The sequence below is a fragment of the Xenia sp. Carnegie-2017 genome, unplaced genomic scaffold (assembly GCF_021976095.1).
Source record: "Xenia sp. Carnegie-2017 unplaced genomic scaffold, XeniaSp_v1 HiC_scaffold_22, whole genome shotgun sequence".
Classification (NCBI taxonomy): domain Eukaryota; kingdom Metazoa; phylum Cnidaria; class Anthozoa; order Malacalcyonacea; family Xeniidae; genus Xenia; species Xenia sp. Carnegie-2017.
Genome location: NW_025813485.1, coordinates 2,505,872 through 2,523,936, shown reverse-complemented (window position 1 = coordinate 2,523,936; position 18,065 = coordinate 2,505,872). Strand labels below are relative to the sequence as shown.

The 18,065-nt window shown below is 32.5% G+C and overlaps 4 protein-coding genes across 5 annotated transcripts; 1 reads left to right on the top strand and 3 right to left on the bottom strand.

Moving 5' to 3' along the window:
- Positions 1 to 2,881, bottom strand: LOC124445794 (zinc finger protein 483-like). The gene has a single exon (XM_046996569.1). The coding sequence runs from the start codon at positions 1,665 to 1,667 to the stop codon at positions 207 to 209; it is 1,461 nt and encodes a 486-aa protein (XP_046852525.1). The 5' UTR covers positions 1,668 to 2,881; the 3' UTR covers positions 1 to 206.
- A 52-nt stretch (positions 2,882 to 2,933) lies between these two features.
- LOC124445797 (ubiquitin-like-conjugating enzyme ATG3) lies at positions 2,934 to 8,580 on the bottom strand. Of its 2 annotated transcripts, XM_046996572.1 has the most exons (13): positions 8,306 to 8,580; positions 8,175 to 8,269; positions 7,997 to 8,038; positions 7,461 to 7,510; positions 7,177 to 7,247; positions 6,160 to 6,338; positions 5,633 to 5,702; positions 5,384 to 5,418; positions 4,888 to 5,040; positions 4,528 to 4,575; positions 4,175 to 4,251; positions 4,031 to 4,099; positions 2,934 to 3,297 (listed from the first exon to the last, which is right to left on the bottom strand). In XM_046996572.1, the coding sequence occupies exons 2-13, from the start codon at positions 8,250 to 8,252 to the stop codon at positions 3,216 to 3,218; spliced, it is 954 nt and encodes a 317-aa protein (XP_046852528.1). In that variant the 5' UTR covers positions 8,253 to 8,269; positions 8,306 to 8,580; the 3' UTR covers positions 2,934 to 3,215. The 2 variants fall into 2 exon arrangements, with proteins under 2 accessions (XP_046852528.1, XP_046852529.1); XM_046996573.1 differs by having other exon boundaries at positions 8,175 to 8,580.
- A 73-nt stretch (positions 8,581 to 8,653) lies between these two features.
- LOC124445796 (replication factor C subunit 4-like) lies at positions 8,654 to 11,798 on the top strand. The gene is made up of 13 exons (XM_046996571.1): positions 8,654 to 8,874; positions 9,135 to 9,302; positions 9,442 to 9,502; positions 9,612 to 9,667; positions 9,798 to 9,867; positions 9,979 to 10,052; positions 10,121 to 10,241; positions 10,325 to 10,369; positions 10,760 to 10,840; positions 10,989 to 11,069; positions 11,158 to 11,202; positions 11,370 to 11,441; positions 11,513 to 11,798. Exons 1-13 carry the CDS (start codon positions 8,780 to 8,782, stop codon positions 11,609 to 11,611), a joined length of 1,068 nt encoding a protein of 355 aa, XP_046852527.1. The 5' UTR covers positions 8,654 to 8,779; the 3' UTR covers positions 11,612 to 11,798.
- LOC124445804 (coiled-coil domain-containing protein 22 homolog) lies at positions 11,618 to 18,045 on the bottom strand. Its single transcript, XM_046996579.1, has 18 exons — positions 17,888 to 18,045; positions 17,149 to 17,320; positions 16,837 to 16,969; positions 16,644 to 16,768; positions 16,442 to 16,532; positions 15,802 to 15,971; positions 15,328 to 15,463; positions 14,795 to 14,868; positions 14,656 to 14,727; positions 14,268 to 14,387; positions 13,362 to 13,481; positions 13,166 to 13,282; positions 12,990 to 13,091; positions 12,761 to 12,868; positions 12,519 to 12,614; positions 12,377 to 12,436; positions 11,967 to 12,041; positions 11,618 to 11,889 (listed from the first exon to the last, which is right to left on the bottom strand). The coding sequence occupies exons 1-18, from the start codon at positions 17,935 to 17,937 to the stop codon at positions 11,773 to 11,775; spliced, it is 1,938 nt and encodes a 645-aa protein (XP_046852535.1). The 5' UTR covers positions 17,938 to 18,045; the 3' UTR covers positions 11,618 to 11,772.
- Between the last annotated feature and the right edge of the window lie 20 nt (positions 18,046 to 18,065).

Genomic DNA, 18,065 nt, shown 5'->3' with positions numbered 1-18,065 from the left:
TCTCTTCAATTATTTCTCATATTTAATACGATGAAAAAGCCAGCAAGTAAGAAGTTGTGATTTTTCAATGTTACAAATTCGTTTCCATTTTAAAAGGAGTTTTTGTTTGAAATAACATCCGAACAAAAGAGTTCCTTTCCTAGTTGTCGCAAATAAAATCATCAGTTAGAAATAGTAAGTCGATAATGTGCTATTATACTATTTTCTTAAGTCATTGTGGTACGTATGACTGGATAGGATATTGCTGGTAATCTTGGGGTACTACTAGTATCGACTATTTGCTGAAGTTCAATACTTGATTTAGCTTTGTCGCGGATATTGTGCGTTCGCACATGTTTCCTTAGAGAGCTTGGATGTGTATAACATTTGTTACATCCTTGAAACTTACAACGATAAGGTTTTTCCATTGTATGTACGTGAATATGTTTACGTCGATCACTAGAGTTCGCAAATCTTCGACTACATCCAGGATATTCACAAAGAAACGGTTTTTCTCCAGTATGTGTTCGAATATGAATTTTCAGATTTTCTGTTCGAGCAAAAACCTTATTACAATCTGGATAGGTGCATACAAACGGTCTCTCACCAGTATGAACACGCAAATGATTTACAAGCTTGTACTTGGCTTTAAAAGGAACGCCGAGTCTTGAACAGCCTCGCCAGAAACATGAATAATTACTTACAGCATTGGGCAAATGTTCATCTCTCAAGTGATTGACAACATCTTGAATTGTCAAACATTCTTTTCCACACACTTCATCATTTCCATTACCGAGTCTTACTTCCTGCCATTGACAAACTATATTTGTTTTAGTTTCAGACTGATTCCGAGCATTCTCGCCACATTCTAATTTAACACTCCTTAAAGTTGAGGTGGAAGACGAAGACGATGAATAAATGTGTGGTATCATACTTGGGGCACCTTCGGGTATATCGAGGGACAAATTTGTTATAAAACCCTCACTGTTAAGCATCGAATCCTCGTGTTCCTCGATGCGATTTGGGATTTGCGGAAATCTACGGTTTTGTTGCCTGTATTGGCAATCTTTAAAATACATGACATTGACATTTGTTTCTACGAGAGCAGTATTATCCCCAAATTTTTGTTGTGTCTCGTTTAACAGGCGGGAGGGGAGGTCATAAACAACACGAGATGCTGTTCCTGAGTCTGAGCACAAATTTCCATGTTGATGTCGACTGCCATCAGCAGGGGGCAAACATTTTCTCTCCCCTATAACATCCAAAGCTTTATGTGTGAGCTGATTTTTTTCTACCCGATTCATAATTTCAAATGATTCATTATTTTCACAGTTATGTTCTGGAGATGATGGATTTGAGTGATACGCAGGGAACGAAAAATAACTTGAACCACTATCGTCAAGCTGCGTCTCTGCTTTGTTCCTTAAACCCGCTTGAATGCAAAAGCTTCCTGGCGTTCTTTCATCACAAGCTTCATCATGATATTCCATTGTCATCTTATTCATATTTGCTTGTGAACATTGTGATATAGTATCATCTAGCTGTAGACGACCTTCCATACTTGGTAACAAAACTCTTCTCCTGTTTACATCCAAACTTCTTGCGGTGCTTTGAAATTGACTCATCAATCGCAAATCACAATATGTCGGCTCCCCACAGCGGCTTGAAATGGATAAGATTGACTTCATACCCCCAGCTAGATATCAATAACGTACTTATGCACTTTATATCGAAAGCAAAGTATGAAACTCAAATTATGACTTTGGTCAATATGAAAATCGTAATTTTATCAAGATTCAAAATCCTTGAATATATGTAAATTTTGTGAGAGAAAAACCAACTCTACTTCACGAAGCGTGTTTTCTTGTATCTTGACACCTGAGGATAGTCGAAGTATTTTATTGAATAGCAAAAGGAACAATCTCCAGGCACGGTCTATTTTCCTATGGCGGTAAGTTGCCGACATCCCACGAATACAAGTTTGACGGCGCCATCGTACTACAGTGATGTTCTTAATTCTTTTCACGCCAACTTACGACCAAAAAACTCAAGTTTACTATGATATCGGCTGCATAAAATGCTCGGGAAAAAAAAAATTAATTTCATTTTTCAGACAGTTTGTACACAAATTGTTCGACCCCCTACAGAAAGTCATCAACGTAAATTTCTTTATTAGATTAGCAAGCTCTGTGGATGAAACCCCAGGGGATAACATGAATGAATCCTTTCAAGTGGCATAATAATAACGTTTGTCCCTGCCGCGCATACCGCTTTTATTGCATGCCACGCTAAGTACAACATGACAATCTTGTCTACTTTAAAGTATGAATCAACGTCGATAAAAAACACTTCTCCGGGAACTAAAAATAAGAAATTTCTCAAATACTAAAGATGTTATCGGTATCATCTGTGTGTTTATGACCAGGGCAGCTGAGTAAGGCCCGTTTGTATTAAATTTCACTCTTTGGGGTGCAACGTCGGTGGCCACTTTCATAATAAGATCTCATGGCGAGCCAACCACCAGTTGAAACGCCGTCAGAAAGCAATCTCATTCAATATTAAACAACAGAAAACACACACATCTCGTCGACGGTTTATCACAAATCATTTTAAATCTAAATAGCTAAAACAATTGCTTTTGAATAGAGTTTCAGCTGGTTAGCAAGAACCGCAAAAGAAAATTCTAAACTCACTTAAAATTTTAATGATATACCATCAGTGCGTGACCTCTTTAAACAACAAAGATATTAACAAATCATTTCAGCCAAAGAAATTAAATATCACAGCCTAGTGATAAATAATTTGCTCTAAGTGAAAGGCAAAAATATAGAATATTGTCAAAATATACAATGTGATTAAAGGGATCAAGCAGAGAACGTTACTTCATTTATAAGCGATAAATTTCCTACCCCCACCCCCCCCCAATAATATTTTTTAGCAGAACAAACAAAGGATTTACATCTACAATATTATTCATGTCTCGCAAAAAATAACCATAACTTACAGGTTGAAAAGTTTTAAGCTTATTTATTAAGTATGAGTTTACGAGCAAAATTTCTGGACTAACAACAAATACACTATTATATATTACAAAGAATTTGTTGATTGTTTTGTATGCATATCATGAAAAATAGATAACGTAATGAATGTCAGTCGGTCGTCGATCTATTAAACTAAACCATCCAATCACCATAACATCAATCACAGTAGTTTGCTTTGTCTTAATTCAAATATTTCTAGATTGCAAAATGACGCGTGTAATCGTACTCAATAGTTGGAATTACAGCCTGTACAAACTTCAAGAATATCAAAAGATACCTGTTTTGTTGATGATGTGAAGGAAATACAAGTTGATATAATCTTTGTAAAAACGTAAGAATGAATCAAATGTCCTTTGTATATATATATATTATTTTACTTTTCATTTTTCCCAGCCATACTACACATTGCTTTCGTAATTCGTTTAAATATCAATTTAATAGAGTAATATAGTAAGTGCGAATCTTGCATAAAAAATACGTTCTAAGAATGTTGAGACGATTCAGATTTCGTGATTTTGTGGTTATTCTGCCCTTAATTTAGCCCAACTTTGCAAAAATGCGAAATATACAATGTTTTGATAAACCAAATATTCAAATATTTGGAGAAAATAGGTTTATATCACGAGGTTCTAGTTGGTTTATTTCATGAAAAGATTACCAACTATAAAAACATATTCAACAAAACTAGAAACCAACTAGTTTTTGAGGAAAAGTTTATGAATGAGAATCATTTCAGTGTCACATATATATATATATATAAATACGAAGCTAAATAGTATGCAAGAGCCAAGACGATTTATAAAAAGCAATTTTTTGCGAAGGTGTTTTAGAAGATCAATATAATTTACTTGAATAACGAGAAAAAATTAAGCATAATTGTTGTTCTGACATGGAGAAACGATGATGACATTTCAAAATAGAAAAACTACATTTCTTACCTTCATTCCAACACGCACAAATAATGACTCAAGATTACAAAAAAAGGGTATAATTTGAACATTAAAGGATACATGTGAACACCAAGCTCTCCGCCACCTTCAGCAACAGTTTCAATAATTTTCTTCATTACGTCAGCATGCCTATAAAATTAGCAATATGTATTGATCAACAAAACTAATTTCAATATAATCGTCAAAATAAATTGTCAAAGTGACCTGCAAGGATGGACTGAAGGCATAGTGGTGGGTAAATGAGGATGGGACTCTATTGTAACAGTTCTCTTTGCATGATCCTGGAAAATAAAACCATTAATTTCGTTAAAATACGACAACAAAAACCGGGGGTGGGGGTAATTTTGCCATTTAGCGTTTTTATGAACAACAAAATGTTACAAATCTAGTTGTAAAGAACTATTTTAATTATTATTTGAAACATCACATGAAACAGAGACAACGAGCTGTAATAAAAAAATCTTCTATGAAAGTCACATAGAGTCGTAAAAAAGTGTCCACGTGACTAAGAAGGATAGAATGTCAAATATGATGTACTTTATCATTGAAGAAATTACCTGACTCATGTCTTCGTACATTTCTTCAACTGAAAGAGGTTTGCGAATCTATAAAATTAACAAATTGCAACGTAGAACTGAATGCAATAAACAGACATCAGGGACCGGTTGCACGAAGCCTGGATAGCGTTATCCATTGGATAGCAAAAATTTTAAACTTGTAGACATGGTGTTTATATTTTTCATGCGACAAAGAAATTTTGTTATCTTTGAAACAATATTTCATTTCAGTGATTGTTCAGTTAAAATCGTATTATTTTATTTTATAACAGGTTTTTTGGGCGTTGAAAAAATTTGCTGTCCAATGGATAGCAATATTCGACCTTCGTGTAACCGGCCCCAGTAAAGCATATATCAAACCTCATCATATCCAAAGAGCCATAATCTTGGTGTTTGGTAATATTTGTCATACGTCACATACATATCATAAGTTCTCGTTTGAAGAATTCCATCATTTGAATGACTTACATCCACTTCAGCTTTAGGAGATATTTTTTTAACTTCTAAAGTCGCCTGACATGAAGATAGTGAAGCAAATAAATTTGGAGATATAACTCCACAATTTTACTTAAGGGAACTAAATGGAAAAAATCCTGACAATCAATGAATGGTTTCTGTCTAACTCTCTGCATTGCATGTCATATACTAAAGCTATTTTTAAACCACAAAAATTAAAATCTAAGTATGAAGGGGAAACTTTGTGCCCTGATAGTCTCTTCCAATACAAAAACTTGCTAAATGACCTCTTCAATGCATATATTTACTTGAATGTATAGAAATATTTCATGTATTCATATAATTAGTATCTTAACGTAGGTATTTCAATTCTCATATGCATTATATATGTATAGAATACCTCATCAGTTTCCAGATCTTCACTTTCTTCATATTCTTTACAAAAAAAAGAAGAAAAATTAGCATGACTACACTCTTTCGAGAACCAAATTCCGTTATGTACACATCACACATAAAAACTAGACAATATGTAAAAAATTTTCCTTCGATAAATAATGAAGTTTCTATAAAAATCCGGTACCAGGGTATGCAAATGACGAGTATAAAGACGATGAATAGAAAATATTATTCACGTTGTACATAAACGAACCTTCCATATCCTCAGCTTCTTCGTCATCGTCATCGTCATCATCATCGTCTCCAACAACAACCTTCACATTCTGATTGGGAAATATAATCTTTATTTACATATTCTGCATAGATTTGTTTAGGCAAAGCAGCAAAGATGATAAACGCAAGTGCATGCAGATGCCATAGAAGTTAAAATACAGAGGTGTGTACTGACGGGTAAAAATATTCATGTCTAAAAAATGTGAGTAACAATCACAATTGGAAATTTCTACTGTTGAACTAAGTCTGAAAGAGCAAATGATTTCATTTATTTCATGCGTGTTTTGTTCATGTTTTAGATAGTCGAATTATGGTACGGTGGTTGCCCGTAAAAAATGTAAAAAAGTTCAACAAACCAAATTAAAAAAACTCTATATGCCGAAAACTTTGGTTCTCGACATGAAGCCTCAAATCAGTTTTTATCGACAGTTCTTTCATATATTTCAAATTAATATTCCAAATAAAGAGAAAGAAGGACAAAGGTAGTTACATATAAACATTACTAACTTTATCTGAATCAAGTTCAATTTCAGCGGATTTCTCGTCTTGCGTCGTGTTTGAATGTTGATTCGATGAAATATCTGTATTGTGCGTGCTGACCCATCCACCATCTTCATCCTCAGGCTCAACAATTGTTTCATTTTCATCTACATACTCCATCTGCTTACATCGTTTGTAACATGGTACTAAAAATGATCAGTTTAAAATAAAAAAATTTAGTTTATGGATCAAACTTAGGAAATTCATCATAGAATTTCATTATTACGACCAGCAATTTCACCACAACTCAAAGGCCAATTCAGGGATGACTGTCAATGTTAATAAAAATTGCCGGATTAACTCGTTTGAGCGCCGCGGCGCTCTTTAAATTTTTGGAGCTTTAGAGGCGGCGCTCATTCGAGGACGGTGCTTATTTCAAAGATCTTTCAGTTCAGCTTTCTAACAAAAATATTTAACAACAAGTTACAATATTTTTACATTGTTTTCACAAGAAAATAAATTTCTGAGGTTGATTTAAGATTTGATGTTGTTTTGCAGTAGCATCTTCAACAATTTTGATTAATCTTGCATTTGAAAGTAGTTTGTGCGGCGCTCATTCGGGGGAGGCGCTCAAACGAGTAAATAAGCTATAAGTAATTGCTGTAACACATTAATTGTTTTAAAGAAATTATCAAACAACATTTCAAAAGTTTGATTTCATTCAACTTTCAACTACAATTTATCATCAACCTTTGCTATAACAGACAGTTTAGGGACCCTGATTTAGTGCTATGTCTTGTTGTCATACAGTCATCCTATGTAGTTATTTTTAGTGGTCTCAATTGAGTTGTTTCAGTCATCTGGATTGAACTCTGTTCTATTGGCTTGCGTTTCAGAAAGGAGTAAAACAACTATGATGAGTATTTGAGAACCATGCTTTAAATCTTCATAAGATTAGTGTACTATTTGTGAGATTATAATTAACAATTGAGAATTGTAATTTAACTTTTTTTGTAAAACAAAAAACATATCAAATGAGCTCACCATTGTTTGTAACAAGGAATTGCTTTTCCTTGGGTAAATATCCCTTCACTTTTGATTCTTCTCCAGAAGACCTCATTTATGTAAAAAAATTAAAGGCAAACTGTAAACTATGATAATCTTACATTTAAATCTCATCTATATCCATTACATTGTATATTATTTTTGTGCATATTTTGTCTGTAAAATGTAGACACATAAGGCACACAGGTATTAATAAATAATCATTGAATATATCATGAATGTATCTATGTATTTAAAAACCCAAATATTCCTAAATATCATACCAACGCCATGTTGGACAGTGATGAACAAGGTGGTCTCCTGCTGCCACAAACTAAAACATTCAAGAATTGTTAATATCAAGAGATGCCTATACAATCTTGATCAAAATGACATCTGGCGGGCTGTTTTGGCAGATTTAACAGTTTCATAGTATCTACTTTTTAAATGTACAATGCTCGGAACTTATGAAGTAGTGGGTTTTCCTAGTTTCCTAGACCATGTCAATGATTTTCACAATTTCATTTGAATTTTAAAATGAACTTTTTCCTATTGTTTACACTATGCATCACAAACAGGAAATGCAAAAGCAATGGAATAAGAACTTGATGAACAAAAGCATCCTCAAGAGACAGAACTTAATGGGAGGAATAGATTATACATAGATAACACTTAAAAGCCAAGAACTTTGCCTTTGGCCAACAGGCCTCCTAATTAGTAATCTACTACTGAACAGCATAAGGTGTCTGCTAAATTAAACTGTATTTGACCCAAGAAATTAACATACCATAACTTGCATGAAAAATTTAATTAATTGTACCTCGTCCGGTGTAAGTACACCTGTTTCTTGAAATTTGGATTCCTAAAAACATTATTTTTTTTATAAAGGAATGAAATTCAGTGTATAAATAGTTTCAATAGTTTCAAAAACAACTCAAAAATTGAAATATTGGCTTAACCTGACCAAGTCGATATCAACAACAATCATAATTTTATACCTTGAGAACTGGAGTAAGATATTCAGCAACTCCTAACGCTGTACCCTTCATTTTATTTATCATGTCTTGCATAGCCATAGTGCTCAGTGATTTTATCTGTTTCAAAAGTAAACAATTAAAAATACGAATTAAAAATGAAACAAACACTTTGAAAGTGATGGACAAAATTTGCCGACCAAGCAAATGGCATAAATATAAATGTAGATTATGTCATGTTACAATGAGCCTGCAGCACCTTCTGTCCAACATTTAAATGAACAACAGACAAATCATTTATATGTTCGTGTTGACCAACAGTAAAACAATTAATTTAAAGAAAACTATTAATGCAAAATGCAAGTTTATGAGTATTTGTTCTCATAATAACGACGAGCTGGGCAGGGTGCAAGAAAATTTTAGCTACAGCTGTCCTACAAATTGTTACGTTTTTAGTTTTAAACATTTAGTATCCTCATCATGTTTTGAATACTTCATAATATAGCAATATAATTGAAGCCATTCATTTGGTCTAATTGTGATGGCGGTAAAAGGCGCGAAAAAGTTTTGAAAATTAAATTCATCAAGAGTATAATATTCACACTATTATTCATACATATTACTGTGTTATGGACGTGTTTTTAAAAGGGGCTACGTCGGCAAAATCTAAAGCGAAATCTAAGATAGATAAAGAGCCCAGAGCAATTCCGTGGGTTGAAAAATAGTAAGTATTCAACAAGGATTATTAAAAAATTTATCATAACTTACTTTATGAAAGCAAATTGCCATAGGCCGTTTAGCCAAGATCTGTCCCCTTTCATCATTGCATATTTCAACAATAGTGTTCTTCATAAGCAATGCCCCTGTCATGATTTTCTTCATCATGTTTCTTATCCTTGTGAGATGATGTACCAACACTAACTAATCCACACAATGTCATTGTCACCTAACTAAACCATATTCTCTCTGGGGTTTTTTTTCCAGTCGTCCAAAGTCAGTTGATGAAGTGGCTTACCAAGATGAGGTCGTAAATGTTTTAAAAAGGACCCTCGAACTAAATCAAGCAGCTGAACTACCTAACCTTCTTTTTTATGGCCCCCCTGGCACTGGAAAAACATCAACTATTTTGGCTATTGCACGACAATTATATGGGTAATATTTTTTTTTACATGAATTATTTGCTGATTGTAAGTTTACAATACCAGTGTATTATAGTAATCTATGATATAAGTTAAGATTTTTATCCTTGCTGGAGATTTCTTTATTGTAATGCATTAGAATTATTGCTTAGGCCTGAACTAATGAAAGATAGAGTATTAGAGCTAAATGCTTCTGATGAAAGAGGAATTGAGGTATGCTGTACTCTTATAAACATTGATTGAATGTATTGCTTTAATGTTAAAATTTTCTTTCACTGTAACTAGCTTCAAATTAATTTGTGTGATTTGACTTTATTCAAAGGTTGTTCGTAACAAAGTTAAGAAATTTTCTCAAAGAGCTATTTCTACTGCACCAAGGTAACTGTTTTTTATGGTATATATTAGCAAAAGATTTAATAACATGATCAATAATAAATGGAAGCCTCTGCAGGAAAATGATTTGTTGTAGTTTTAAGTTAATATTTTAGTTTTTAATTTTATGATGTAGTGGGAAAAAATGTCCACCCTTCAAAATAGTAATCCTGGATGAAGCTGATTCAATGACTAGAAATGCTCAGGTACACAAATTTAGCCAATATAAAATACCAATCTATGAAGATACAAAATTCTTAAGATAGCTTTTATAAATTTTATCTAAGACTATTCTTTAAAATTGTTTATATGAACAGGCTGCATTACGTAGAACAATGGAAAAACAAAACAAAACAACAAGATTCTGTCTAATTTGTAACTATGTCAGCAGGCAAGTTAAGTTATCGCCAATTACTCAAAATTAAGTTAATATTTAACCTTGAGAAAATATATTTGAAGGATAATTGAGCCTCTCACATCAAGATGTTCAAAGTTCCGTTTTAAGCCTCTTCATGAAGACATTTTGTTGAAACGATTGAAAGAAATTTGTGTGAAAGAAAGTGTTCTTTATGAAACTGGGGTATGTTATATGGTATTTCAATAAATATTTGAGGCATTGTAATTGTTTAAATCGAAAAGTATTATGCTTATTGACTTATCAAGGTCATAGAAAAACTTGTGAAGGTGTCAGATGGTGATATGCGTAAGGTACTATACTACTTTATTTGCTTTTTTAATTCATTGCTGGTATTTTAGTTTGCTAATATGATTTCTCTTTATCCACTATCATCTGGTATCAACTCAATTAATTTGCAGCGTCTTTGACGAACGGAAATACGCTGTTCAAAATTGCCCACTTTGCTTTAACATTTAGACGACCTAAATCTAAATTTTATGGGTTTTTGCTCATAAAGTACAAGTCAGCAACTAAACACGCTACTACAACATCATAATCAAAATTTTAAACTATATAAAAAGTAAAAAAAAACTAAAGGTGTGTTCACTGTTCATTCTCTTTAGCTCTACATTTTCTCTTTTCAGCATTTGCCGTATATGATTTTTAAATTTTAGAGCACGAATTAGTTTCTTTCTCTGCAGGCGATTACCTACCTACAAAGTGCTTCTAGATTAAAAGGGAGCGAGGAAATCACAAAACAAGATATTGTTGAAATATCAGGGGTATATTTTTGCCATATGTATTATGTTCACCTTTAAAAATCTTAATTGGACACCAGTTTAAAGATCTGCTACTAGAGTTTATTAGAAGTCGACACTCTCTTTCATAGTCAATTCTCAAGTATGATTATCAAATAATTTCATTTACAAGATTGTTCCCGACAAAGTCATTGACGATATTTTTCATTCAGCTTCTTCAAATTCATTTGAAAAATTAGACTTGTCTGTCAAAGTAAGTGCTACGTAAATATTGCATCATCTGTTATGCTTTCCTTAATACTGATTATATAGTAAACACTATACATCTTTTAATTTTTAAGAATTTAATGTTAGAAGGTTATCCTGGGTCACAAATCATTAGCCAGGTAAGACTAAGCAAGCTTTTACATACTTGTTTTCCTTTGTCATAACTTCGTCACTCGTTACGAGTTTTGGACAAGGATATGTTTGGCTGTCAATGATAAAACTTTCCAGAAAAGAAAGAACTTTTTAACAAAGAAAATGATTAAGTTGACGACTATTCTATTTGTAGATTTATGACCGCATTGTTGGGATGGATGATCTGACAGACAAAAAGAAATCTGTCATAACCGAAAGACTGGGGGTCAGTCATTTTAAACGAAAAGGGGATATTTGATGTGCTACAAAATGAAGATACTTTCTGATTCTTTATAGATCGTTGACAAATGCCTCATTGATGGAGCTGACGAATATTTGCAACTCCTGGATTTGTGTTCAACTATCATGACTCAGATTTGTCAAGCCGAAAATTAGAGAGTATTACTTTATGCAAACGTTTATATTGGGTTACTTTTGTAAATTTTCTCTTGTGAATGAACGTTTGAGTTGATAAACAATATAAATCACAGAATTATTTGCTTAAACAGTTTTGAAATCAAAATGAAAAGTATCTTGAACACGAATATAAGAATTAATTATGATAAAGATTTTAATTTTTTCACCATTGCAGCATTTTCTTCTTTCATGATTTTATAATCCTTGCTGATCTTTTCAAGATTACTGCTTGTATCTTTCTCGTTTTCTACATCAATCTAAGTACAAAAAACCTAATGACTAAATTGTTCCAAAGAAACGTGAGCACTCGTAATTCTTATAAAAAATTTGAAACCTGTTCTTCCAAATCTCTGATCTCTCTCATAATTACTCCAGTTTCTTCAACACATTGCACCAGTTCTTCGCAATTCTGTTATCAAATAGGAATGACCGTTTTGAAAACAAGCAACGAATTGTAAACATATTTTTATTGGTAACCATCAAATTCGAATAGTTTGGGAGTTCTCCAAAATTCATAGATCATCCATTTTAGGTAACTTTTCACGGATTTATTTCATGGAGTGATAATTCAGTAGCATGTCTGAACATAACTTACACCAATTGGTCAAAAAAGGGCCAATGATGTGTATGATTACCTATTTTTAAATTCATTGTAGACTTTCAAACTTTATAACTAGTTATTAAATTTTCTACCAAAATTCAGAGTATTCAAATTATCTGAAATCCACAATAAAAAGCGCTTACTTCATGTAGGCTAGCTAAATAGCGATATGCTTTACGACATGCCTCGTCTTTTTTGGCATCCTGTATATATAAATTGATTTAAAATAATCGTAGAATCACAGAAAAATAAAGTGTTTAAAACGCAAATTGTTCATGATACAACCTTAAAAATGAGTTCATCTGTTACTTTAAAAGTACGGCTAAGCTTTCCTGACAGTTGGTTAATATCTTTCTGAACATTACGAGTATCATCTAAAATCTGCAAAAAAGCAAACAAACCAAAAAAGAAATATTTAGATAGCTCTTGATGAAAAGTATTAAGGCAAAAAGTATCTGTTTAAATTAGTTGAAGGTTAAAGGAGGACAATGTCATTGCTAAGTAGTTATTTGCATGTGTTGAAGTACCTTGTCAATGTCATTTTTTTGTTTTTTTATATTGGCAACAATTTCCAATATTCTCTTTGTATACGCTGATCTATTAACATCTTTTATCATGTTTTCATACTCAGTTATCTAAAGATAATAAAAATTAACCAGTAAACTTAGGTGAGGCTGAAAAATCTAATTAGTATTCAATAATTAAGAGATACAGGTTTATTTATTTTTTTTTAAGGTAAACACTAAAATATTTTACCAAGTCTTTTAATAATTCATCCCTATGGCGAACTTCTTCAACAGACTCCTTCATCTTTTCACGAAGTTCACGGATTTGCTGAATTTTCTTTTGAGCCTCACTCTAAGCCAATAACATTTGTCAAATATAAATTATTATAATTTGACAATCAAAAGTTAAAACACAAATTGACTAACCATTCTTGTACTGTTTAAAGCTTTCATTTCTCGATATTGATCAATCAAAGGTTTTCGATGTTCTTCCCATTGCTTTGCAAGAGTAAGTAATCTGCCAGAACTATTCTCGACTACCGTCTGAAGTTTTCATAACCAAATTTTATTATTTTGATTTCATTTTCCAAGCCAAGTAATTTCTAATACGTAAATTGCTAACCTCCAATTTCGCAATATTGTTGCTGGCATCTGGCAGTAAATCAGTTGTTCTTTTCTTTAATTTATAAGTTTCTGCCTCATCTTTATTTTTTCTTTCTAACATCTTTGTTTGCTCTTTCGTCTGCGTTTTAAAATACCACATAGAACATTCAAAATTTGCCACTTGAAAAACGTAGCATTCATATCATAAACGTTCAAACAAGAAGCTTAATTTGTGCATGTCTTTCCTATAATGGACAAACACTCTTAAAAAACGGTTGGTGTTCGTACACACACAGACACCCACAGTTTCCCAAGTCCCTGCAAATTTATACAATCATTTTACTTTTTTTGCGACATTTGATTTCTTAGACAAATAAACATTACAAACTTTACATAATTCATAGAAGAGAAACTCGTAGAAAGGATAGAAAATGTGTGAGACAACAAAAAATATAATAGATAAGAAGTAGACAAAAAAGATTATTTCACACAAAACATCGAAGGTGTTTAGTATTGTGTAACATCATATAACTTGGACAGTGCCAATTTTGCCAAATTCAAACTGGACAGCAAATCATATACGAATATGATACAATACCTTCTTATATAATTATGACACTGAGCAACTAGGACAGAAGTGTATTTTTATAAAAGCAAACTTTTATAGCAAAATAGATGTCACGTTGGTGCATTATAAATATGGCTGGCATGAAAAAGAAAGATTCTTAGCTATACTATCGTTGTGTGCTGGAAATGGCGACGCTTCTCTTTGTCATAAATTACATTGCAAGCACACATTGCAAAAATACACAATCATAAGAAACGTTCGTTGACGAGTTGTGCGAATAAAGATATTATATAACCAGAGGAAAATATATTGATTGGCTTTGAACACTGAATAAACAGTCAAACACAATAGTTTTACCTGTTGAATAGAAGCATTAAACTTTCTTATGTCGATCTCAAAACCTTCAAGGCGATTTGTCAACTCCGATAAGCGACCTTGCATTTTCTCCATTTCGTCTTTTCTACGCGCTTGAACCTCCTAAAGCATACATTTAAAATTTCATGACAAGAAGCACCTCAACTAACTAAATCGGAAACCTGGCTCTAAATCTCAAGCACTAAATCTCAGGTAACGTTTTAACTTTGACGATTACAGAAGATCGTGTCTGACACACAATTCCTAAAATGATAATCGAGGCCACTAACTCGGTTAAAATAAAAATGCTCCAGCGAGTAAATGAATGTAAAAAAAAAATCATACAGTACGAGTGACGATGTTTTTACATTAACAAAACGTAGATAGCTACCTCCTCCGAGTCCAATTTAGGTGAGACATTATCATTAATACTTGCAATGCCTGCTAACACTTTGTCATCATCCTATATTGAATTAAGAAACGATTCACAAGGTATTCTTGGTTAAAAATTACACTACACACTTTACAACCTGAGCAAACTGAAGTTTCTCAGAACGAGTAAATCTTGAGCCCGCATGTTCATGGCTTCCTTTCAAATTACGATCTACAGTAATACACCATGCAATATATTTTAAGAAATTCTTTATTTTTGACAATAATACTCAAATTTTATACGGGTTTTTACCACTATATAAACCAATAATATTAAATACGAATCGAACAGGCATAAATAGACAGAATTATGCCCATTTTGGCGGGGGGATTTTTCAACATACTGTTTCCCGTAACAATGTTACTAAGTTTTTGTTAAGTAAATAGCTGTATAAACCATCAAAAAGAAAAATTGTCGTTTATAATTCTAGAATTATATTTATGAAAATTTTAGGTCGTCACAGTAAATTCAGCAACGCCCTGACAGTAATCTTCACTGTCACGTATTTTGACCTTATCATCTTTATCAGCATATGTATGAAAAGGAAACAACATAATCAGATCAGAGCTACTACTCGAAAAAGTCTCAAAACAGAGGCTACAAAGAGGCAAATACACCATTAAGTGGTACCTGCAATTTCACGTATCATCTCGTTGAAATCTTGCTTATTTCCTTTGGTAGTTACTGAACTCGCTTTCTGGATTTCAGCCTGAAGATTCTTTGATAACTTTTTCAGAAGTCTTTCCTGTTTTCTCGCTTTATATTCCTGTAAAAGAAGGATAAAAATAGTAAAATGATATGAAACATACATTTAGTAAAAAATACATGTAGTAAAACAGATATGTATTTAGTAAACACACACATAGTAGAAACATGTACATAGAAAAGATACCCTTAGTAAGATATACATGCAGTAAATCAGGCAAGTACAAGCATACAAGTAAAACATGTATGTAGTAAGATGCAACACATGAGATTGAATTATCTCCTATTATCCCATTCACAAAGATATTACAAAGCAAATATGCTGACACACACAGATCTTTCTAGCAGAAAACAATGCATAATTCTCAACACCCTTCCAAATATATTTCATTAAATTACCTCTGGAGTTAGACCTGATGCAAGACCACTTTGATTCCATTCATTTTCCCATTCAAGATCACTGGTGATCTTTAAGCAGTTTGCTTCCAAAATAGAATCAGGTATGTTGCATTGTGACATGGGCTGAGATGTCACAAATGACATTGCTGCTGAATCATAGTAATGCTTCACTTCTACAATGAAACATCAAAAACTAACAATAAAATTAATATTAATTTACACAATAAATCATCATATTTTGCCACAAAACCTAAGATAATTTTAAAACAATTAACTTTGGTACAAAGCATTACCTTAGCTTTCAATCAATGCATGCAAATAAAACTTAAGTTTGTAAACTCTTAAAATCACCTGCCCGACATCCCAGGGCAGCCAAAATTTGTGTTGGGCAACTAATGTCCCTTGACATATGTCCCAAAGGGCAACCACACTTTTGAGTTTAAATCTTAAGACTGTGATTACAAAAATTTAGTCACATTTAAACAAACACTTGTTAGTCGTTTCGCTATTATTCATTTTATCTCATTTAATGTGGCATACCATTGGTTTAGTGAAACAAGATATTTTTTAATGGCTTGTATACGTAATGTTTGCTGATGCTAACTGTAAATTTTTCACCTGGTTGTAATGGGATGGAAACAAACAAACCTTTGGGGATTTTTTGATAAATCTCCAAGTCCTTTGGGATATTTCAATGTAGATGAATGAAATATGTGAGTTCCCTTGATTCCCTACAGTTGACATCAACCAAATTAAATGGACTGAATTTACATTACCTTATTTTCTTTGCTTAAACGGAAAGATTTGAAGGTGAACACTGATGTATCATAAAAATTATAAACCTCTCTATGCCAGTTCTGGCCACTCCATCTTATACCACTTCTTTTACAAAATGGAAGAATCCATGTTCCAGATAAGATTCTTGACAATTCATTAGCAATCCTTCTGTTAAGAAGAACAGCACCTCCTATTCAAAATTGAAAAAACAAGCTGAAAAAAACTAAGTCAAAATCTTATGTAACATGTAAATTTTACCCATAGGTTCATCCGTTGCCTCAGTAGTTTCCTTTGGTAAATGCTCCACCAAAAATATAAACAATGATCTAATATCACTTTCACTTGGATAAAGAAAAGTTTGATAACCAATGCTTCCATTGAAACCAAGTTCCTATTAAAACATACTCCTCGATAGTTAATATAATAAAAACAATAGCTGGTTTCTACAAAAAAGCAAGCATGATCATATTATTTATATTTTCTACTTGCACAAAATATTAAAGGTTGATCAAAATAAGAAAATGCAAACTAAATTACTGCAAAAACAGAATTGTTTATTTTTCCAATTACCTGGCAGGCTTGTGCAAGTCCAGTACCAAGCCTGAATCTTGCAGACATGCTTGGGGGAAGTGTTCGTGAAAATTGATTTGTTTCATTAATAACATGGAGACAAACAGATGTTGCTTCAATCACATTATCAATGCTCAATTCTTTTAAACTGCATACAGACTCATCCAGTTCACTATAAATAATTTTCTAATATTAATGCAATATTCTTAAATATTTTAGGGTTTGTACTGTAGGTGATGGGGCATTTATATATTTTATATTTTAAGGAAATTTTCATAATTTCCAGGAGTTAAGTGAGCTGAAATCTTTATCTAAAATGCAACTTATTCTTGACTTGCAATTCAGCCATGTTGGTGGTCTGATACAAAAGAATATTTTATCAGTGTTATTGTTGGCACCAACCAAATTGGGAAAGCAACATTGTTTGATAAATCTCTAGAAAATAGTTGCAAAGAATTGTTCAACTCTTTTACAGAATACAGCATCCATACAATCCCTGTTTTATTAAAGTAAAATGGTAAAAATGAGGATTTTCTTCCCATTTCCTTTATTCAGCCATTAAAAAAGAAAAGATGGTCAAATAGGCTAACATTCCAAACACATAAAATTTCATTTAGGTCATTAAGGAATAAAGGTGAACAATATATTTAATGTTTTATTATATCACGTGTTCTGCGTTCATTCTTAAATTATATCTATCATGCTCAAAAGAAACTTTATTACAACATGATCATTTTACCATCCAATTTGACGTAAGGTATGTATTATTATATTGTCAACTTCTTCCATAATTTCTTGCAACTGCACACCACCAAATTTATTTACAATTTTATTTTTTTACATAAAATTTTACTGGTCACGAGAAACGAAAACCGACAGAACATGAACCGTTTGTTACTCTCTTACATGACGTTCTT